This window comes from Colobus angolensis, unplaced genomic scaffold (assembly GCF_000951035.1).
Source record: "Colobus angolensis palliatus isolate OR3802 unplaced genomic scaffold, Cang.pa_1.0 Scaffold9, whole genome shotgun sequence".
Lineage (NCBI taxonomy): Eukaryota > Metazoa > Chordata > Mammalia > Primates > Cercopithecidae > Colobus > Colobus angolensis.
In genome coordinates, this window is record NW_012122931.1 from 7,075,924 (window position 1) to 7,098,209 (window position 22,286).

General features: G+C 52.7%; 1 protein-coding gene across 4 annotated transcripts; it reads right to left on the reverse strand.

Moving 5' to 3' along the window:
* Nucleotides 1-1,009: 1,009 nt before the first annotated feature.
* SLC25A25 (solute carrier family 25 (mitochondrial carrier; phosphate carrier), member 25) lies at nt 1,010-19,458 on the reverse strand. Of its 4 annotated transcripts, none has more exons than XM_011931301.1 (11): nt 18,836-19,458; nt 9,416-9,542; nt 9,242-9,329; nt 8,204-8,239; nt 7,846-7,957; nt 6,437-6,595; nt 4,420-4,572; nt 4,013-4,120; nt 3,750-3,917; nt 3,078-3,228; nt 1,010-2,997 (listed from the first exon to the last, which is right to left on the reverse strand). In XM_011931301.1, exons 1-11 carry the CDS (start codon nt 19,052-19,054, stop codon nt 2,813-2,815), a joined length of 1,506 nt encoding a protein of 501 aa, XP_011786691.1. In that variant the 5' UTR covers nt 19,055-19,458; the 3' UTR covers nt 1,010-2,812. The 4 variants fall into 4 exon arrangements, with proteins under 4 accessions (XP_011786691.1, XP_011786693.1, XP_011786692.1 ...); XM_011931303.1 differs by lacking the exon at nt 18,836-19,458 and adding an exon at nt 12,211-12,633; XM_011931302.1 differs by lacking the exon at nt 8,204-8,239.
* Nucleotides 19,459-22,286: the final 2,828 nt, after the last annotated feature.

Genomic DNA, 22,286 nt, shown 5'->3' on the forward strand with positions numbered 1-22,286 from the left:
TTGGAGGATTTGAGTGACATGAACAACGAAGGTTTTCTTTTTTTGAGACAGTCTTACTCTGTCACTCAGGCTGGAGTGCAGTGGCATGATCTCAGCTCACCACAACCTCTGCCTCCTAGGTTCAAGCCATTCTCCTGCCTCAGCCTCCGGAGTAGCTGGGATTATAGGCACCTGTCACCACGCCTGGCTATCCATTTAGGTTTCTGAAGGGCCCCTCGGGCTTGGGGTGGAGAGTGAAGGGAAGCAGGGGGAAGAAGTTTAGGTCTTGCAATCGTCCAGGTGAGACACGACATCGCCTGTGACCGGTGGCAGGGGTGGAGGTTGGGAGAAGTGGCCAGAGAGCAGATCTATTTTGTGGGTGAGGCTGACGGTATTTGCTGGACTGCCCTGGAACCAGAGGGAAGTACAGAGTCAGGCTGACTACAAGGTGTTTGGCTTAAGTTCATAGAAGAAAGGAGTTGCCATTTGCTGGCATGAGGAAAATGGAGAAGCAGATTTTGGGAGGAAAATGAAGGGTTTGGCTTCTGACTTGCTGAACTCGAGGTGCTGTTTAAGTGGATGTGGATTTCAGTTGTACTGATGAAGCTGGAATTGGTTCAAGTATAAAAGGAGGGTCATCTAAATATAGATATTGAAGGTAATCCTCAGTGAGATGAGGTTACTGAGAGGGTGTGGGGAGGCAGGAGCGGGGTGAGGCTGGGAGGGGCAGCTGGGGGGAGGGGAGAGATGTCCTTGGTGTCTCTGTGAAGACGGCACTTCTGGCGGAGGGACAGACACCCACCCGCTTGAGACAGGCTGAGGAACAACCCTACAGCAACTCAGGGCACTGGTGACTTTGTCAGAGCACCCCAAATCGAACAAACACCCATTAAAGAGGGAGTGCCTCTAAGAAGCCAAAAGGGGGCGCCACCCAGGCTCCAGAGGGGAAAACTTTGCGCCCATTTTCTAACATGTCAACAACCCCAGGCCAGGCAGGGTCCGGGGTGTCAGAAAAACACTGGCTCTGTGATCAGCTTTGAAACAACTTTATTAGAAGGCTGCTTTAAATGACAACTTCCAACTTCCATTTCTTTCTTAATTTGCTTTTTGACGATTCCAGTTATAACTATATATGTTCATATATAACAATAATTTTTGCATTGATCTTTGCATCCTATTGAAGATTGAAGATTTCCTCATCAGGTCATTCAGGTGGAATGGAAGTGCAACCGTGACGTCACCAGTTGGCCAGCATTGTTGAGCAAGGGCAGCAGAAGGCTGGGAGGGAGGGAGCCAGCCCCCCACCCTCTCCTCCAGCCCCCGCCCACCACAGATTCAAAGTGAGAGGCACGTCACTGCCTTGACATTCAGAAAGTGTGAAATAAAGAAACCCTCGCGGTGCGGGAAATAACTGGATTCCACCTTCAAGGTTATTGAGGTTCCTCCCTCTCTCCCCACGCCCCTAGTCAAACCCTGAAATCCTAAGGCTTGGGGAAAGCCCTTCCCCAGCCTGCCAAAGGAAAGGACCCAGGGCTGTTGCCTTCTGGCCGCTTTTCTGCCTTCAGTCCCATAAGGAATTTCTCTGTACAGACGTGATTGCGGCGGCCCAAGGTCCCCCTTCTTCTTCTCTTCCCACCCCACTGGGTGGGCTTGGAAAGGTACAATCAACCATGAACATAAATATGAATAAAAAATGAACTTGAAAATGACAAGCTATTAATTAAACAAATCTATAAAAATAGTTAGGACATAACTCTGTTCAAATAAATACAAAATAAATAGGTTCCAAGCAGTGACATGAGTGGAATGGGAGGCTGGTCCCGCTGCGCCCCCGCTGGGGTTGGACAGGAACCCCCAGGGCGTCAGAACAGACTCTGAGCAGTCAGCCAAGCTCCCTGCTCCCTCGTCTTCCTCTGGAAGCACAGAAGTCGCTCATTTGTCTGGCTTGTCTTTCTGGACAAAACCCTTTTCCCAACAATGCATAATTAAGGCCTCCAACACCTTTTCCTTCCCTTGCCAGAACACACCAACGCTCTGCCCTTCGCCCTCAAACACGGTGCCCCACTGCCCTCATGCCACAGTGGGGACAGTGAGTTTGGTTCTGAGGTGGTGCCCATCCTGACAGGGTCTGGGCCGGCTCAGAGCACCAGAAGCCCCAGCACTTGCCTTCTGTGCAGCCAGGCCAGGCAGCCCGAACCCCATGCACTCCCATGCATGCCAGGAGTCCCGGCCATCAGCAGGGCTCAGATGCCAGTGAGCGCCAAGGCCAGACCCTTTCCTCTTCCCTGCACAGCCAAGTTGGCGTCGATGCTTTAGGTTGGGAAGTGAGGCCATGTGACCTCACCTTTCACCATGGATTACGGGGCTGGACGAGGGGGTGGGATGTGGGCTGTGGCCCTCCTCCCACCTGATTACATCCGCAGAGGCAGGAAGCAGAGGGCACAGGGAGATGCACGGCAGGCCAGAGGGCAGGGGCCGTGGCCGGCAGCTGGCTGCAAGGATGAAATGGAAGAACTAAGCCGGCCTCCAAGCTCGCTATTGGCAGGCACTGCAGAAAATGTCCTGTTCCTACACACGTGCGCCTGGAGCCTGCTGACCCTGGACCCTAAGGAACGCCTGTGGTCTTCCCTGGAACCAACAGGAGGGTCTGCGGGGGTCAGCAGGACAAGCCCTGGGCCTGCCAGCTCTCCCCACCCTCCCTGGGGTGCATCTAGGGTTTTCACAGCTTGGCTCAAGTCAGCTTAGTGTTGGCACATTCACAGAATGAAATGGCTGCATACCCCGGGCTGAGGCCCAGGATCAGCGAGTCCCCCGCGGGGCGGCCCTTCCCCCGTCACCGCGACTGCACGCCCAGGGTGATCTTCAGGTTCTCGTAGACCACGTAGCTGATGCTCACGGCTGGGATGACCTTCATGAAGTTGGGGGCCAGCCCCCTGTACAGCCCGAAGGCCCCCTCAGTCCGCAGGATCTGTTTGAAGAGGCTGCTCATGGTCACCTCCGGAGCGCCCTCAATGGAGGCTGCAGGAGGGAGGGCATCAGTGAGATGCTTCTCTCTGCACCCCCCGAACTCCCAGAGGACTGCCCAGGACCAGCCTTACCTTGCGCCTGCATCCGGGTCCTAACTAGGGCCAGGGGGTAGCTGGCCAGCTGGCCACAGGTACTGGACATGGTGCCACAGGCCAGAAGCACAAACACCCCGGGGTCCGCACTGTTCACTGCATAGCGCTGCAGCCAGGCATTCTTGAGCGTCTAGAAGGGGAAGGGAGCGTGGGATAAGCCCCAGGAAGGGCTAGCGAGGCGGTAAGAGACAGGGGGCTGTTACTGGGTCCTCAGGCCACTGGAACCCAACTGCCGGGCCTGGGGCCTGGCTGGACTCCTAGCCTGGCTGGCCTGTTTCTGCTGTCACTGGGAATTCGGGACAAGGTAGAGGGAACACCGCCTACCCCACACAGAAGGGCTGACTTCGGGGTCTGTCTGGAGTGTGCTGGGGCCTGCGAGCCCCTAGGGGCCACCCTCCTCTGGGGATCTGCCTGCTGAGCCCCTGGGGACGCAGAGCCTGGATGCAGGGCTCACAGGGGCTGCCAGAGGCAGGCAGGATGAAGGAAAGCTTGCAGTAAACAGAGGAGCCGGAAGGAGACGCAGCCTTTGATGCAGTTTCCTGCACTAAGCATGCATCCGTCAAGGAGAGAGACAGCAGGCGGAGGTGTGCTGGGAGGGGGTTTCTAAACCTGGCCGGCTTGGGCCGGGGCCTGAGCCCTCTTGGGCCTCACCTCATAGACTGCGAGGTCGATGCCGGCATAGGGGATGATGCCCAGCATGTTGGGGACATAGCCTTTGTAGAAGGCGGCCACCCCCTCTCTGGCCAGGATCCTCCTGGCGCAGTCCAGCATTCCTGAGTACTGGCCTGTTTTCCGCAATGCCATCCGCGTCTTCAGGACCTGCACAACAGGAGCGGCGGGAAGCGTGAGCACACCCTGCACCTCTCCCCAGTCCCGTGCCCACTGCCCGCCCCAGGACCCAGGTGGCCCCTCACCTCCATTGGGTAGATGCTGCTCTGGGCGATGGCCCCTGCCAAGGACCCTGCCACAAGCCTCTCGTGAATCCTCAGAGTCTCCTGGTCACTACCAACAAGGCGCTTGATCTAGAACCAGGAGCAAACAAACCACCCAATATACCCAGAGGTTGAGGCACCTGCTGCTGCCCCTCCCTTCCTCCTGAAGGCAGGCAGTCTCAGCTGAGCCCGGGAGTCCCTGGCACGTTTTATGCTGCCCAGAAATGTAAGGAACTGGTGGCGAGCCCGGGCCTCCTGCCTCGCCCTGCTGTCCCTGGGGTACCATGGCTGGCTCCAAGTGTCAGGGAGCTCAGTGCAGGGACAGCCAGCAAGTCCAGACAGTGAATAGCCACTGGCTGGTGACCCTCCCTGAGGAGCTGGGTCCTCACCTGCTCATAGGCCATGAATTTGATGGCTGATTCGGGGGCAATTTTGAGGACATTGATGCCATTGCCCCGCCAGAGTGACCTGGCCCCTCCTTCTCGAATCATCTGAGTGAAGCCACCAACGATGCCCATGTTGTTGCTGCGGGAGGCATGGACCTGGGAGGGAGGACCAAGCAGTCAGACGGACCCCGGGGGGCCATAGGCTGCCTCACCCAGCCAAGAGCCTCTGCTGGCCAACTGGCTGTGGCCAAAGCGAAGGCTCTTTCTTCTGTGAGTTTTGAAGATGAGCTTGGAATCACGAGACCAAAGTAACCCAACATGGCTAAGTGAGGTTCAGCTCCATTGTACTGGGTATCTATTGGTTGCCAGCCTTGTCCTGAACATCTCCACAAAGATGACTTTAAAAAAAAATTAAGGTCGGGTGCGGTGGCTCATGCCTGTAATCCCAGCTCTATGGGAGGCTGAAGCAGGTGGATCATTTGAGGTCAGGAGTTCGAGACCAGCCTGGCCAACATGCTGAAAGCCTGTCTCTACTAAAAATACAAAAGTTAGCCAGGCGTGGTGGCAGGCACCTGTAATCCCAGCTACTTGGGAGGCTAAGGCACGGAGAACTGCTTGAACCCAGGAGGTGGAGGTTGCAGTGAGCTGAGATCGTGTCCCTGTACTCCAGCCTGGATGACAGAGTAAGACTCTATCTTAGAGAGAAAAAGAAAAAAAAAAAAAAGGCGGGGCATGGTGGCTTACACCTGTAATCCCAGAACTTTGGGAGGCTGAGGTGGGCGGATCACATGAGGTGAGGAGTTCCAGACCAGCCTGGCCAACATGGAGAAACCTCATCTCTACTAAAAATACAAAAATTAGCTGGGGTTAATTGGCTGTAATCCCAGATACTAGGGAGGCTGAGGTGGTAGAATTGCTTGAACCCAGTGCGGGAGGCTGCAGTGAGCCGAGATCACACCACTGCACTCTAGCCTGGGCAACAGAGTGAGACTATCTCAAAAAAAAAAAAACAATAATAATAATTTTTAAAAATCGAGTTTTTCATTATAAAAAAAAAACTTAAAACATATTAAAACAATGATCAAACCTAAAAAAACTTAAAACATATTAAACCAATGATCAAACCACAGCCAACCTCTCTCCCGCTGCGCCACCCATGCTGGTTTAAAGGCACATCCCAGGCATTTGATTTCATCCAAGGCCTGCTTTCAATCTCTACAACATTCCTGACAATTCTGCTAAAAAAACAAAAGGATGAGGCAGTTGTTCAAGCCCCTGTTTTCACAGAGGAGGGGAAGTCCTGGGAGGGAAAGGGGTTCGCTCGAGGCCACGAGAGGAAGGGAGGCAGCTGTGGTGCTGCCTCGGGCAGAGTCCAGGCCAAGGCCCTCTGCCCTGAACCACCCGCTTCCCTAGTCTCTGTGCGGCACAGGGAGGCCCAGCAAGGCGGGCGGGGGAGGGAAAGGAGGCAGCTCTTCCAAGCTGGGCTCCTGGCACAAGAAGTACTAGGTACGAGCAAGGGGACAGGTGGTGGCCAGTCACCATTCAGACATCAAAGTCCACCAGTGTTGTCGTGTGGGTTTCACAATTCTGCCTTGACATCAGCCCAGCTTATCTCTGCTGTGTGGACATGGATTTGCGTAGCTGGCTAAGGTCATGGTGTGGCTTCCCACTGGAGTCTGGGTCAGGTGAGGCTCTGCTGACCCCACTGTGGGGTAACGTACGTAAGACGCGCTTACAGAAATTGGTTCCTGCCTCACCCCAGTCTCGGTACTTTCACCTGTCCACATTATGCCCCTGTAATGTGATGCCTCAGATAAAATTAGATCCGCTCTGCGCAAAATGTCACCTAGAGTGACATTTTGGTACCCCCTGTCTGAGCAATAATTCCAGTCTAATTTATTGGGTTAGAAAAGTTTGGGACCAAAGCGGGCAGCAGCCAGAGAAAGGGAAAACTAGCCAAGCAGCATCCCCCAAGTGGAAACTGGCCCCCCCAGGGCTCTGGGGCCTTTTCCCGACATACCTGCATGAGCACCTTGAGCCTGTCCAGGGGGGCCGTGCAGGTTCTGGATACGGCCCCTGCCCCACCTCCTGCCACCAGGTGTCTCCACCACATCCCCGTCTGCCTCTCCTCCACTGTGAACTCATCGGGGACCGTCAGATTCTCACCCACATCAAAGATCTGTGAGGAAAGATGGCATAAGCCTGATTCAGGACCTTCAGGGCAAGGCTGCTGGCACCTGTCGCCTTTTACCCTCCAGCATGGCTCCAGGCCAGGGACCACAGGACAGGGAGAAGGCCAATGATCCTGAGTGGGAAGTGGGCTGGGGCCTTCCCCTTCACTCTGAAGGTAGCAGAGTTGTCACGCCAGCTGGGGGCCTGGAGAGAACCTCAGCTGAACACAGCCGGATGGTGCCAGGTACAAAACCATTCACCGGCCCTTTGCAAAGCTTGCAGGTAGCTCCTGTAAGAACAGCTCACAGGCCTGTGTGAGATCGCCAGGCTGGCTGCTCTGAAGGGATCAAGCCGGGGTGAGAGCCGTCTGAAACCTCATGTGTAACCAGATCATGCTGGCAGAACATTATGCAAGGCCTCAGCAAACACGAGGGCTCACTGCCTGCGTAACCTCTCTCCGGGTGGCATCCGGGCTGATCAGAGCCACCTCTGCTCTGATCCCAGGGCTAAAGGCCAGAGCTCTGGGCCAGCTGCTCCCACCCCTGGAGATGTCCACTTAATTTCACCCAACAAGCCCTGGTCTGGCACTGTAAGAGGCAGGTGAGGAGCCCCTCTGGCCTCTCCTCCTGGAGCGGACTGTCCAGGGGGACAGGACTGCACACCAGGACTCAGAGAGGGACATGCCACGTGTGAGGGGCTCAGGGCCAGAGACCAATACAGACTCACATTTCTGAACATGAAACCACAGTGGGCAGGGGTGAAAGGGCAGCAAGTGTGTGCCCGTGGGGACACCTCACAGCTCTGCCTAGGTGCTCTCTGTAGAGTAGCTTCTGCCTCGGCCCCCTCCCACCAGGGGGAAGGGTCATACCAGCTTTGGCAGAACAGGCAGCATCATGGGAAGGGTATCTGAAGTGGCCCATGGGCAGGAGCATGTGGGGACGGAGGGTGTTCCTGGAAGAGGATGCCTGCGTGTGTGAACACTGGGGCTGTTCCGGTTGGCCAGTGTGCCAGAACAGGCGGAGCATGTGGACCGCTCTACTCTCCCTCTCTGAGTCCTGGTGTGCAGTCCTGTCCCCCTGGACCGTCCGCTCCAGGAGGGGAGGCCAGAGGTGCCCCTCACCTGCCAGAAGAGGGGACAGTCTCCTGTGGAAGAGGAGGCGGCTGGAAAGCCCTCGCTGCACTCTGGGATGGGGACAACTGGGTGACTCTGGGCTAGGCCATGGGAGCAGGCGAGGGCCCTGGGTGTGCGGGGCTCACCGTGGAATGCTTCCAGTAGAGGATGATCTCGGGGATGTTCTCCACGGGGTGCAGGAGGTGGTAGTCTCTCCACTCGTTCCAGTCGATAGTCATCGTGCCGTTTTTATCCATGCTGCGAGACAGAGGCGAGGCTGCCCACCTGCCCATCGCCAGCTGCGTCCCCCCACCTCCCAGTGAGCCAAGGGCAGGCACTTCGGATTCCCAGAAACCACACGAGGCGCCTCTGCCCCCAGGTGAAAGAGCAGGGGGTTGCACACCCCACTCAGCACAACAATGGCAGTATAATGGCCCACAAGAACCCCGTTCTGATCAGGCATGGAAGTCAAGGGAGGCAGTCACGAGCGACACGGATACTTACTAGGTGACAGGGCCCCAGAAATGGCCCGTTCGTATTCTGACAGACAGACAAAGGATGCGGAGGAGAAAGGAGAAACAACACGCATAAGTGCTCGGAGCCATGTTAGTGAAGCAAGCACACACCCAGAGACGTGGGCACAGCACGGCATGAGACGAGCCCGCCACAGCAGCTGAGCCCAGGGCTGCTGTCCCCGAGGACCAGCCAGCGTTTGGTCCACAGGGTTTTGGGAAGGTCCAGCCAGGACAGACGGCAACTCCCAGGGCTGTTCCGTGAGATTTCCTGGCAGCCGCCCCTCACCAGGGAGCTATCTTGTGGGGCAGCGCCTCTGACTAAATTGTTAAGTGCAAGTTACTAGCATGGGGAAGAAATTCACGTGGGATTGAGGCTGCAGTGTGAGCCCCCTGCCCTGCCCCCACTACACACAGGTGCTCTTTGCTGGCCTTTTACCTACTTGAACCACCCCCAAATTAGTTTTCCCTTCATGGGCCGCTGGCCGATGGGCGACATTCCAGGTGATCTGTGATTCTTCAAATGAAAGCTGGCCTGCAACGCTGGGGAGGGGCTGGCCTCCCAAAGGGGTTACTTATTCATCCTTTCTTTTTTTTTTCTTTTTTTTGAGACAGAGTCTCGCTCTGTCACCCAGGCTGGAGTGCGGTGGCACCATCTCGGCTCACTGCAAGCTCCGCCTCCCGGGTTCACGCCATTCTCCTGCCTCAGCCTCCTGAGTAGCTGGGACTACAGGTGCCCGCCACCTCGCCCGGCTAATTTTTTTGTATTTTTAGTAGAGAAGGGGTTTCACCATGTTAGCCAGGATGGTCTCGATCTCCTGACCTCGTGATCCGCCCGCCTCGGCCTCCCAAAGTGCCGGGATTACAGGCGTGAGCCACTGTGCCCGGCCTACTTATTCATCCTTTCAAACCACGAGAAGGCCAAGTTCAGAGCAACAGGGTCAGCATAGGGAATGACATCGCAGGGTTAGTCTCAGAGCCTTCCTTTCATCACACTTAAACCAAATGCAGAGGCTGGCTGAGCACTCACCTCTTGAGAATTTTTTCTGCCTGCTGTTCAGATATCTTGACTCCCAAGTCCCGCAGGGACTGCATGATCTCCTGTGCGTCGATGCGACCTGCAAGAAAAGAGGCCGTGAGCAGGAGCCAGGCGCACAGGGAGGCCCGAGGCTGGACCGGCTGCAGCTCTGAAGGCAACACTTACCATCATTCTTTTTGTCCAAACTCTTAAACACCAGCCTCAGTTTCTTCTCATGATCTTGGAGATAATGGACAAATTCTTCAAAGTCTAGCTGCCCATCAAGGTCCTTATCTCCAGCTTGTACAATTTTCTAGAAAAGAAAAGTACGGTTTTGTCTTCTGGCTCCTGGACCAGCCTTTCCTTGTCCTCTGTGGGGCCCCGTCCCCACGCAATGACTGCACTGATCCGTGAGCAGAGCTGGCCCCAAGGACCCAAGATGCTTCTGCTCCACTCCCACAGCCACTATGGCAATTGACTCACATGCCAGAGCCACTACCTAGAGCCCCAAGTGCTGGCCAGAACCCAGGCAAGGGCCAACCTTGTCTCCCTCCCAAGCAGAGAGGAAGCGAGGAGCCCAGGAAGAGCCCTCTGGACAGAGGCCAACAGGGACAGCTGGGCACTCTGTCAGTCTGAAGACCCGCGTGCCGCACAGCCAGGGTGAGCAGCGTGGCTCTGCTGCAGCGCTGTCCCTGGGTCCCTGGACCCAGGCTTCAACCACACATGCTCCCTGGTGAGACGTGGGGATGGCCACGGAGTTTTTTCCGACAGGAATTCTGCAGCTCGCTGTTTCCCTCCTAAAACTGGCATTGGTCCAAGAATAATTTGGTGGGCAGGGTGAAAATCGGGGGCAGAGCCAGACTCTGCCACAGCACCCAAGGCCGGGGAAGTATAAGGAGCCAAGGGCATGTGTATGATGGTACTGCCAGTCCCTGCTCTCAGGGAAGCCAGGTGATAAAGCCACCCTGGCTCTGTCAGTCAGTCACTGAAAAGCACTTTAGTGTCCCAAGAAGGCTTTGAGAGACTGTTCCTTGGCAATGAGGTTCCAAAAGTAATCCCCCACCCCTACCTCCCAGGAGGTGGGCTTTGTTCAGCAGTTGTTAATGGTTTTGGATGCCCAGCAACTGGGACTGTGCCATGAGAGCGCACACTTCCCCAGCACCTAGCGCGGGCCACAGGGCGTGCTAAATGCTTTACTTTTAGCAACCCACTTACCCCTCGCAAACAGCTCTAGGAGGTAGGAAATGTTATTTCCCCCATTTTACAGAGAAGGAAACAGGAGTTCCGAGAGGCTAAACATTTACACAAGGCCAGACGGCTAGGGAAGTGGTGGGCGGGATGCAAGTTGGGCCGTGGTCCTCCCAAGCCGCCTCCCTGTGGATCCTGCCACCACCCTCAAGGCTAACCTCCAGAATATGGGGGATGAAAGTGAGTCACCTCAATTCAGCAACGCCCTGAATCCGGAACCCAAAACTGGAACTGAGACTCTCCCAAGGAAGATGGTACAGTCTTCCTGTGTCCCCCGGCTTTCTCACTGGGAGAAATCAACGGACAGCCAGCTGGAGTTTGGAACTGGATGGCCCACTGACTAGCTCACATCCTCAAAGGATCACCACCGCGCCTCTCTCTTAGATACATTACTGATGGTGCCTTGTGATTCCTCAGCTGCCAAGGGTGCCAGGGGCAGGGAGGCCTGAACAGATACCCCATGACCTGGCGTGCTCAAAAGGCTAATGCGAGGGGTGTGGCTGGAATGTGGGACAGATGCTGGTACATATTTTATCTTCTTCTTTTTTTTTTTTTTTTGAGACAGTCTCACTCTGTCACCCGGGCTGGAGTGCAGCGGCCGGATCTCAGCTCACTGCAAGCTCCGCCTCCCAGGTTCACGCCATTCTCCTGCCTCAGCCTCCGGAGTAGCTGGAACTACAGGCGCCCGCCACCTCGCCCGGCTAGTTTTTTGTATTTTTTAGTAGAAACGGGGTTTCACCGTGTTAGCCAGGATGCTCTCGATCTCCTGACCTCGTGATCCACCCGTCTCGGCCTCCCAAAGTGCTGGGATTACAGGCGTGAGCCACCGCGCCCGGCCATATTTTATCTTCTATCTGAGGTTACATTTAACTTCCTGTGGACATCTGTGCTCTCAGCCAAGAGTGACATAAATCACCTATACAGTGACTGCTCCAGATCTCTAACAGGAATGGAAATAAAGTGGACAAGCCATTTAGGCAGGAGGCGAACATCAGGCACGGAGCCCTCTGGGACCCAGCCACCTGCACTGCTGCCAGGGTGAGCCACATGCCTCCCTGGGGTGGGTGCTGTCGCACAGACACCCAGAGCAGAGGGTGTGCTCACCGCAGCTGGCTTCAACGCATTCTCAAAGTGCTTGCTTCTGCCTCATGGGGCCTGAGTCTCCTTCTGTCTCCTTCCTTGGATCTGCAAATCCCCCTCGGTGCACAGTGGGTACTGGGGGTAGCAGGGAAACTGATTAACCGAGAAGCCGAAGAGGCAAGGGGCCTCCGGACTCTGCAGCTTGGCTTCCCCACCTTCCGGGCAGACACAGGCCCTGCTCCACAGGGATGTCTATGGGTCGAGAAGGTGGGAGGCTCCCCCACCAGCACCCACAACTCCTGGGCCTCCCTGCCTTCTCCTCCCTTGCACTATGGCCTGCCCCCCCAGGCCCCTTTCTGGCTCTGTACTTCTCAGGAACACCCCCCTCATTCCGGCAAAAGGAATTTCCTATCTGAAAGTCCATTTCTCACAACAGCCTTCGGTAGAATTCCAGCCTTCCCGGGAAGTCACGTGAAAACCAGTCACTACTGTGACGTACACGTGCCGGCCACAGCCACATGACAATGGGAAAAAACTCCTACATTTCAGACATTTTTTCCTCTCGGTGGGGGATGGTTCACGCATGCTCAGCCATTCACTCAACAAATACCACTTGAACGCGCCTCTCCCTTCCGCGTGGTCACCCCACAGACCTGCTTCCACTGGCGGTAGGTGGAGAACTCCTGGGAGGGGATGAAGACGCTGAGCTTGAAGATGGACTTCAGCTCGGCAGGGAGCCCCTTGGACTCGAAGTACTGGAACTCGGTCTGGGCCTCCCCGATGACCGGCACGTACAGGCACAGACAGAGCATGTTGGCAGCCTGCTGGGTGCTCCACTGCCCTCACCACTGGGAGCAAGTTCCCTAAATGCTGCCGGTCCCAGGGAAACTTGCATAAGACAAGCCCGGCCTCAGCTGTCATTGGCTGCTTAAGCCCTGCCCTTTTACTTAATTGAAAAAAAGAAAAAACCCTCCCACGGCAAGTCCTGCCAACAGCCAATGAACACAGAGCCCGGGGGAGAAGGTGGCATCGGGTTGCTCAAGTGAGAGGCACAAAGATGAGGGTTGACGTCACCGCTCCCTCCCTGCAGTTAACTCTTGGAGAAGAGGTCGGGTGGCGCGTTCTGCCTGCCTGGGTACCAGGTACAGAGCCCACACAAACCTTCACCCTCTGGCTCTGGCTGCCAACCCCTCCAAATGAACAAACAGCCTATGGCCTGTTTCCACACAAGGTCCCCACACGTGTCACACAACGCAACAGTTTTCTCCTTTTAGTAAATCATTCCCAACTGAAAAACCAGTAGATGGAGACAGAGCTGACTGCCACTGAATACGGGCCCAGTTCAGCTGTGAGGACAGGAGGCTGAGGGGTGGTTGAGAGCCAGGTGCCCAGTCACCCTGGAAAGTGGACCCCACCATGGGCCTGTGTATCCCGCAGGGGAGCTGCCCTGGCCACACACGGCTCCAGGCACAGTTCTAGCTGGTTCCTGCTCCAGGGAGCCTGCAGCCCTCCACAGCCCACATTGCATTGAAACCTCTTCCAGGCCATTCTGCTATGTGAGCACCAGCTTCACCTAGGGGCTCCAGAGTGCCCAGGAGCTGACATGATGGGGTTGGGAAGAGGACACCATGCCGAAAGAACCCCGGAAGCATCAACCTGGGGTCAGCCGAGGCCTCACACGAGATCCACAGTCTTCAATGCCCACGTCCACTCAGAACACGTAGGAGCCCAGTCTTAGTCACAGCCAGAACTTTGCTGTTCAACACAGAAGATTTTTAAACGTAAAGTCATAGCCAGGCGTGGTGGCGCACGCCTGTAATCCCAGCTACTGGGGAGGCTGAGGCACGAGAATTGCCTGAACCCAGGAGGCAGAGGTTACACTGCGCCAGGATTGTGCCACTGCACTGCAGCCTGGGCGACAGAGTGAAACTGTGCCTCAAACAAAAGAGTAAATTCATTAAAATGAAATGAAATTACAAACTCAGTTCCCCAGGATAGCCACACGTAGTCACTGGGCATTTCTGCCACCACAGGAACGTCACTGGGCAACACGGCTCGAGAACGACCCTTTCGGCGCAGGACGATTCTCCGCAGGCCGGCCTGAATTCTCCACTCATTCCTTCCCCCCAGATTCGTGCTGCGGAGGAAGAGACCACGTCACCAAGATGAGAACAGGCTCAGTCTCACCCTTGTTCCTTCTACAGCGCGCCACTTCCTAATATAGACTACATCTTCCCACTACCGGGATGGATAAAAATGGATAGTTATTACTTGGGGATCACAGAAGTAAAAGGACTTCTTAATGCACTAAAAAGCTTGTTGTTAACTTGTAAAGAGGGTATTACAAGATGTTGATACTAACACACAACATTATGAAACAGAGATCATGACAAGTGATACGACATTTGGGCCCTTCTAACAGAGATCTGATAACGAGTCTGTGAGCACAGGTCTTGGGCTACCCCAGCCACGGATCCTGTGAGGTCGTACTGGATTATCCAGGCAGATTCCTGCTCAGCTGCCACTAAATCCATGACACTCAGCTGTCTCTTAAGCTGCCCAATCCAGAATGTTCTGCCTTGGGCTATTTTAACATGCATCTTATCTCTACCACCAGGGTCCTTGAAGGTAGAAGGCTCTTGCTTCAAACCCTTGAACCTCCTTGTCTGGAACTAACCTTTTGCCTTGATCAAATAAGGTGCTTCATGAACAGCTTCCAATGAGTGAATTAGCTCAGGGGCCTCTAAGACCCCAATAAACAAACTCATAACCATACTTGATGAAGGCCTATTTTTCTGAGCATCTGCAAATAGAGTTGTCAGGGCATTATACTCAAATGAACAAGATAATGTATCATTATTATTATTATTATTATTATTATTATTATTATTTTTGAGACAGACTCTCACTCTGTCACCCAGGCTGGAGTGTGGTGACATGATCTTGGCTTACTGCAACCTCTGCCTCCCAGGTTCAAGCGATTCTTGTGCCTCAGCCTCCCGAGTGGTTGGGATTACAGGCACTCACCACCACACCTGGCTAATTTGTGTATTTTTAGTAGAGACTGGGTTTTATCATGTTGGCCAGGCTGGTCTCCAACTCCTGGCTGGCCTCAAGTGATCTGCCTGCCTCGGCCTCCCAAAGTGCTAGGATTACAAGTATGAGCCACTGCGCCTAGCCTCTAATATTTTATTTTAAAGGAGGTTCACATTTATAAACAAAAGAGCTGAACCTTAAAATGCTGGTCTTTAGGAATGCTCATTCTATTTTATAAAATGAGACGTTGGCCTATTACAAAATTATTGTTTGCTTCTGAAACTAAATTACACAGATCTGTTGAGTATCTCATTTTAGTGATGACTGCAGTCATTCTAATATAAAAAAGCAAATATTTCGATGAATAAATTCAATTGAAGATTTCATTTTCTAATAAAGTATATTTTAAAAATAACCATTGAGTTTTATAATGTATCTAACAAAAGAAATCTGAGATTTGAAAATGATACTAAATAAAAGTGAAATCTGTGTTCTTTTTTTTTTTTTTCTTTCCTAAGATGGAGTCTTGCTCTGTCACCCAGGCTGGAGTGCAGTGGCGTGATCGTGGCTCACTACAGCCTCCACCTCCTGGGTTCAAGCGATTCTCCTGCCTCAGCCTCCTGAGTAGCTGGGACTACAAGTGCCCATCAGCACACCCGGCTAATTTTTAAAAGGGTTCTAACTTATTTGCTGCTGTGACTGAGTCCCATGGAATGTCTTCATTGGATAAACTTCAATTGGCGTTTGCTTATTTAAATCATCCATCCTACTGAGTTTCACAGGTAACTCAGGACTCCATTTTCATATAAAAATGGAGAATTCTACCCAAATAAGCCAATCTCTAGGTGCTAGTGCCTAGGACAACTGCTCTATTCCTGGAATTGCAGACTGTGGGGGCCTAGAGGGGCTCTGGGATCATCCCTTAATCTCCGAGTTAAGCAAACAGGCCTGGGAGAGGTGACCTGATTTGCCCAGTTCCCAAAGCCTGTCAGTGGCAGGGCAGGGCCTCGCACCCAGGGTTCTTGTTACAATATCCACTTCAAACAGCACCCAAAACAGATTTTAGTATTCAGTTCCCAAAGGATGCCGGTAAGCCGTACACTGGGAATGACAGTAGGTGATACCTCATACTGGAAGGCAGCAGGTGTGTGGGAAAGGTGTAACTTGAGCAAGTTGAGCCCCAGTTCAATACAACCAAAAACAGTGTTTGTGTCACAGCTTCTGAACGCCTCTATGAGAACTGGATTATGGAGGAACTAAAGCAGGCCTCAGGTTTTAGCCCTGATGCTTCACACCGGCCCGCTTGACACTCCAAGATCTGGGCACAACGCGCATTGTGTGCGATGCCTCTCTGCTCTTTATTATTCTGACTGTGTGGCACAGACCCTCAACGGTTTCAGCTCCTCCGACGTCCATTCCTATGACTAGTATTCGGAAACAGTGACAGCAACACTAGGACCCTTAGGATTCAGATTGCAATTAATCTATAAAGTAGCAGTTCCTCTCCTGAGCATCTTCTCACAGCAAATCTGCCAATGCCACCAAAAGCTTTCCTTGTTCTACCACTATGTTACATGCCGGAAGAAACGGGGTGCTTCAGGTAAGGGCCGGAATACCATGAATAAGAACAGGGCTGGTACAGTGCCTCTGGGAGTGTAGCATTAGGTCAGAAAGTTCCTCTCCCCTCCTCTGCAATGACTCAGACTTAGCCAGAAATATTAATATGTGAGGGAGCTTTGCCAGCATCCAGCCGCTCAAGCCCCACCCACCCTTAAGGCTCTCAAACCTCATTGGCGGCTGTGGCCACAGTGTCATTTGATGATCAGGTTGCCATGACAGCCTAGTGTAGCCGGTTTCCAATGAAACCTGCCTACATTTGGCAGTTACACACACAATGAGCAAAATTCTCTGTGCTTCCGAGAAGACAGCCCCTCAGGATTTGAAAGCTTGCATGCCGCGGAGGGCACCTCCCACTCCAGAGTAATGGCTTTCTTCTCCAACTGAAGATTAACTGTAAGACAAAGATAAAGGGAAAAACTGGAACAGTTCCTAGAATAAAAGCTTGCAGGAACCTGACTCACTAGCAGACATATTTAAACAGGGGAAGTGAGAGCCAAACAAAGTAGTGCTTCTGGGATGCTGAGAAGCCCGAGAATCCAGGTGAACTTTTCTTTTTCTTTTTTTTGAAACAGAATCTCGCTCTGTCACCCAGGCTGGAGTGCAGTGGTGCAATCTCGGCTCACTGCAACCTCTGCCTCCCGGATTCAAGCGATTCTCCTGCCTCAGCCTCCCGAGTAGCTAGGACTACAGGCACCCGCCACCATGCCCAGCTAATTTTTGTATTTTGAGTAGAGACAGGGTTTCACTGTCTCGAAGCTGGTTTCGAACTCCTGACCTTGTGATCCGTCCACCTCGGACTCCCAGAGTGTTGGGATTACAGGCATGAGCCACTGCGCCTGGCCTAAAGTGAACTTTTCAAAAACGTTTCCAAAACATTCTGGGGGTCCTTTTTGTGATTTGGTGAGGCCAGCCCCAATCAGCCAGTGATCACAAACCCCAAACACTTTCAGAGCACTGCTCTGGAAAAGGATGCGGGCTGCATCCATGCTCCTGTTGCTCCAGTTCTTGGTCTATCTGCTTTGAGAGTCTATGCTTTCCAGATGTGCTTTCTCTCTGGCTTCAAACCCAACCAGCTGCTCCATATCCCACTTGGGGCTCCCCCCATTTGCAGCCAGCTGAACTGTCTCTCCATGGGGATCAACCAGTAAAAGGTGTGGGTCTCTTGGTTCTGCAGGCCAGGAACTAAGCTGCTCAGAACAGACAGTCCTACCCTGAGGCAGCCCTTGGGGGGAGAGCTGGCAAGGGAGTATTGTATGATGCTGAAAAATAGAGCAGCTAATTGCTAAAGACAAAAATAGGTGATTTTAAAAGGCAGCCAGCTATTCGAGGTAGTAATAAGGCAAGCAGGTCTACGGATAAAAGTTCCTCACAAAGCTAGTGCCACAGCCATTCCAATCTTGCCTAAAACAATCAAAAGGTAAAAAGTGACACCCTCTCTTTGCATATTAAGCACGCACATCTCAGGCATAACAGACTCTGAGAGATCCACTGCTTTGCTCAGAAGGAACCCATCAAAAACTAAGACTTCTCCCCGGTGCCCATGTGACTGCAAGTGTTATTACATCAAAAGTCTCTAGTAGCAAAGGCAAAATGAACTTTTATTTCTTAAATGCAGCAATTCAACTTAACATTTCTGTGGTATCTACAATGTGCCAAACAGGGCAGAATCTCCTTTTCTTCTCTGATTTTTATCCTGAGTAAAAAGATTCAAAATAACCAAAGCTCAGGAGGTGAAGAAGGTCACTCCTTCGGCAGGGAGGAGAAATCTGAGCCAAATGGCAAGTTCCTTTCTGATACTGAGCACTGCATTAGTCTCGTTAAAAACTGCTTTCCTAAGGAGACAACCAGGCAGCACAGGACAAGGATTTGGGGGTGAAATCTCAGCTCCACCTCTCTTTAGTTGTTTAACCCTGGGCAAATAATGTAACCGTTCTGCCCCTCAGTTTCCTCATCTACGAAATGGGGATACTACCACTTACCTTGGCTCTTGTGAGGATGGTAACTCACGCTCTGGGCTCAGGAGGGATGAAAGACCCCAGAGTTGGCAGACTTGCAGCGGCCGCAGTCATTTCCAGAGGGGCACCAGCCTCTGCGCCTCATGACTCCAGCCTCTCCTCGGACCCAGTCTCACGCCTTCACTCTTCCTCCCAGGCCCAAAGGAGAGATGGGTCGGACCCAGGCAAGGGGACTGTGACCTTCAGGATGCCAAGATCACCCCCACAGCTCCAAGCAACTGGGTTCCACAGTCGAGGCGCACTCTCGCCCCTTTAGCTTCGCCCTTCCTCAGCTGTTCAGATAAGCTAAGGCGCACTTTCACAGTCTGCCCCTCACTTGCAAATGGCCTTCTTCAGCCAGACTAACAAATCCGAAGGCAAATCTATCACAACCTTCCTTCCCTCAACAGCCACACTGGGGTGACTGCAGTGGGTAACGCAGCTTTCACAGGGGCCACAGAAAGATTTTAGATTGAATTTGTGGGCTTCCTCATTGCCTACCACTTCTCCCTGAACCCCAAACTAACGTTATGAGTTCTCCCTTCCTCCCCACGCTCGTCTTCTTTCCCCAGGAAACTGATCCCAGACCAGGCCCGAAACTAGGAGGTCCTCTTGAGGCCAACATTACCTTAGGAAACTGCTCTGCAGGTCCGACCACCAGCAAGATGGTGGGTCTCTTTTCCGTGGCCTCAGCCCTTCCGTCCTGTTTCCCCAAAAAGCTTGCCATCTGGTCTGTCCGGGCAGGGGCTGGGGTGCCTCTGACTTCATGATCGTCCCCCTCTCTGGAGCCTTGGCACCCAGCCCTGGGGAGAAAGCTAGCTAGGAAATGCCACAGCATCTGCAACATCACAGTCTCCTCCAAACGCCTCCGATGGTGACTGTTCACTTTTGAGGGATGTGACCACAATACCAAGGCTCTCTGGCTACACAGCTGCTGGGAAGACTGGCCTGGGAGTTCTCAGGCTGGAAGCTCCGCGTGCAGGGGCGGTTTCCTGCTTTTTCAAATGTGCTAGCACTGCTGTCGTGCCCGGCCTGAGAAGTAGCTCACTGTAAGGGAGCCTGGCCGGGCTGCCGGCAATAAGGAGAAAGCAGCTGGAGCTTCTTCAATAAAAACTCACTTCTGCAGGTGATGGTGAGCAAACATTTGGCTTTTTTAAAAAACAACAACAAAAAAGGAAAACGCGACAGCCAAGCAGACCACTCCCAGAGGCAGCAAGCAACTTCGAGCTCCCAGTTATTCAGCTGTCCTCGCTCATCACCCAAGCCGAGGACCCGAGCATCCAGTCTGCATTCTCACTGCAGCAGAGCCCGGCCAATCACCTCTGCCGACACTACCAAGTTCATTATCCCCACCAGCACCAGCCCTCCAATCACAAGCAGCTGATTGCCTGCGTGAAGCCCGGCAATTCTGCAGGGAGGTGCAGTCTCAAGCTCCAGATGCGGCTCAGCTTACAGAATCCACTCTGAGCTGGCTCCTTAGCAAAAGTAACTCCCTGTCCTCCACCCGGGTTGCTTCCAGAAGGCGTTCGCCATCAAGTGCAACACCATCAACAGTCCTTGGCAGCACGTCCTAAGAGCATTCTAGAAACATTTTTCCTTGTTTCAAGATCCAGTTTTCTCTAACAGAGCACATGCCATATCACAGCAGCTACTTCTGCTGCGTCTACCTCCAGAAGATGAACTGCCTCGGAGCAAGGACCAAGTCACAGATCTTTCTGCCCCTAGGACTAAGCACAGATTAAGTCTGTAGACTGAACTGTGTAAAAGGTCATAAATAAAAAGGAATTAATCTTTGGTCATTTGTTTCTTAGTTTACTAACAGATAAAGGCACTGGCTACTGTCATCCCTCACTGCGGTGACCCTCTGATAGTGTTCACAACCTTTACTGATTGATTGATTGAGACAGAGTCTTGCTCTGTCATCCAGGCTGGAGTGCAGTGGGTCACTCTCGGCTCAACATAACCTCCACCTCCCGGGTTCAAGCGAATTCTCCTGCTTCAGTCTCCCGAGTAGCTGGGATTACAGGCGCCCGCCACCATGACTGGCTAATGTTTGTATTTTTAGTAGAGACAGGGTTTCACCATGTTGGCCAGGCTGGTCTCAAACTCCTGACCTCAAGTGATCCACCTACCTTCGCCTCCCAAAGTGCTGGGATCACAGGCGTGAGCCACCATGCATGGCCCCACAACCATTATTTAAAAAATACAAACACAAAGCTGGATGTGATGGCTCACGGTTATAATCCCAACACTTTGGGAGGCCAAGGCAGGCAGATCATCTGAGGTCAGGACTTCAAGACCAGCCTGGCCAACATGGTGAAACCCCATCTCTACTAAAACCAGAAAAATTAGCCGGGCATGGTAGCAGGCGCCTGTAATCCCAACTACTTGGGAGGCTGAGGCAGGAGAATCACTTGAACCCAGGAGGCGGAGGTTGCAGTGAGCCAAGATCACACCATTGTATTCCAGCCTGGGCAACAAGAGTGAAATTCCATTTCAAAAAAAAACACAAAATCAACTTGTTAAAAGACAAAGTATAGAAGAAAGGGGATTGTGTGCACCATTTATTCCTAGCTTGTATTTGTGAAGACGGCCTCTGGAAAGACAATCAAATTGAAGACAGGGTGTGCGGCAGGGAGGGCACTTGGGGCTTTGAGAGAAGAAAGGCACATGAGAGATGTGTTTTCACCATCCTCTTAAATCTTGCGAAACTGAACCATAAGCATGTATGACCCAGACATACACACACACACATAAATAAAACAATTATTGAAAAAGAAGGCCGAGCGCAGTGTCTCACACCTGTAATCCCAGTACTTTGGGAGATGGAGGTGGGCCGGCTGCCTGAGGCCAGGAGTCTGAGACCAGCCTGGGCAATGTGGAGAAACCAGCCTCTACAAAAAGTAAAAAAAACTAGCCAGGCACTGTGGTGCATGCTGTAGTCCCAGCTACTCAGGAGGCTGAGAGGTGGGAGGATCACTTGAGCGTGGGTGGTCAAGGCTGCAGTGAGCCATCACTGTGCCACTGCAGTCCAGCCTGAGTGACCGAGTGAGACCCTGTCTCAAAAAAAAAAAAAAAAAAAAAGATGATATGGAGAGAAAGCAAGACAGTTGAGATGGGGTCCTAAGGCTTGTTCTGAAAGCTGAAGGAGCCTGTATCTGTTGCCCTCTCACTAGATAAACAGAACTTGTCCAGAAGCAGTTTTGCATGTTGATTAAATGTACAGTCTCTGGAGCCAGACCCCAAATTCCAATCCTGGCCATCACTTATTAGCTGTGTAATCTTGGCTAAGTTACTTCAGCTCTCTGTGCTTCACTATCCTTATGTGCAAAACGGGGTTAGTACTTCATACAATGGGTTAAAGACTAAATTAGAGAATATATAAAGCTCTTAGGACAGTACATGGAGCTATTAGCTATTTTATTATTATTATTACCTACAAAATGATTGTGAGTCATCCAACTAGGTCATTTTAATACTAAAGAAGAGCCAGTCCACAGCCAAAAACCCTAAGGAAATAAAAATCCTTTGGCCAGGGGTGGTGGTTCACGTCTGTAATCCCAGCACTTTTGAGAGGCCGAGGCAGGTCTTTTGAGCCCAAAGTTTGAGACCAGCATAGCCAACACAATGTGACTCTGTCTCTACAAAAAAATCAAAAATTAGCCAGGCATGGTGGTGCGTACCTGTAGTCCCAGCTACGCGGGAGGCTGAGGTGGGAGAATCACCTGAGCCTGGGAAGTGGAGGCTGCAGCCTGGGTGACAGAGTGAGACCCTGTCTCAAAAATAAATAAATCAATCCTTTAATGAATGTGAACCCTGTTTCTAGGCACAGAAAGTCTGGCCAGATGGAAGAGATAGTGATGCTGTGGCCTCCCATCTACAGACATAAGAGAAATCCCTTATTTAGATTACCGCTTTTTAATTTAATGCACTTCCTCCTACCACAGAACTGAGTTATGAGTTCAAGGGCTTCCAGCCAAGATGGGAACAAGTCACCTTCCTGCCGGGCGCGGTGGCTCACGCCTGTAATCCCAGCACTCTGGGAGGCCGAGGCGGGCGGATCACAAGGTCAGGAGATC

Excerpts from the sequence above, each read along its gene's own strand:
- SLC25A25 (XM_011931301.1), bottom strand. The coding sequence starts at position 19,054 with ATGTTGCAGATGCTGTGGCATTTCCTAGCTAGCTTTCTCCCCAGGGCT. Across the intron at positions 9,543-18,835 it reads CTGCAGAGCAGTTTCCTAAG|AAAATTGTACAAGCTGGAGA; the intron begins GTAATGTTGGCC and ends TTTCTTTTCTAG. Across the intron at positions 4,573-6,436 it reads GGCTCAAGGTGCTCATGCAG|GTCCATGCCTCCCGCAGCAA; the intron begins GTATGTCGGGAA and ends CCTCCCTCCCAG.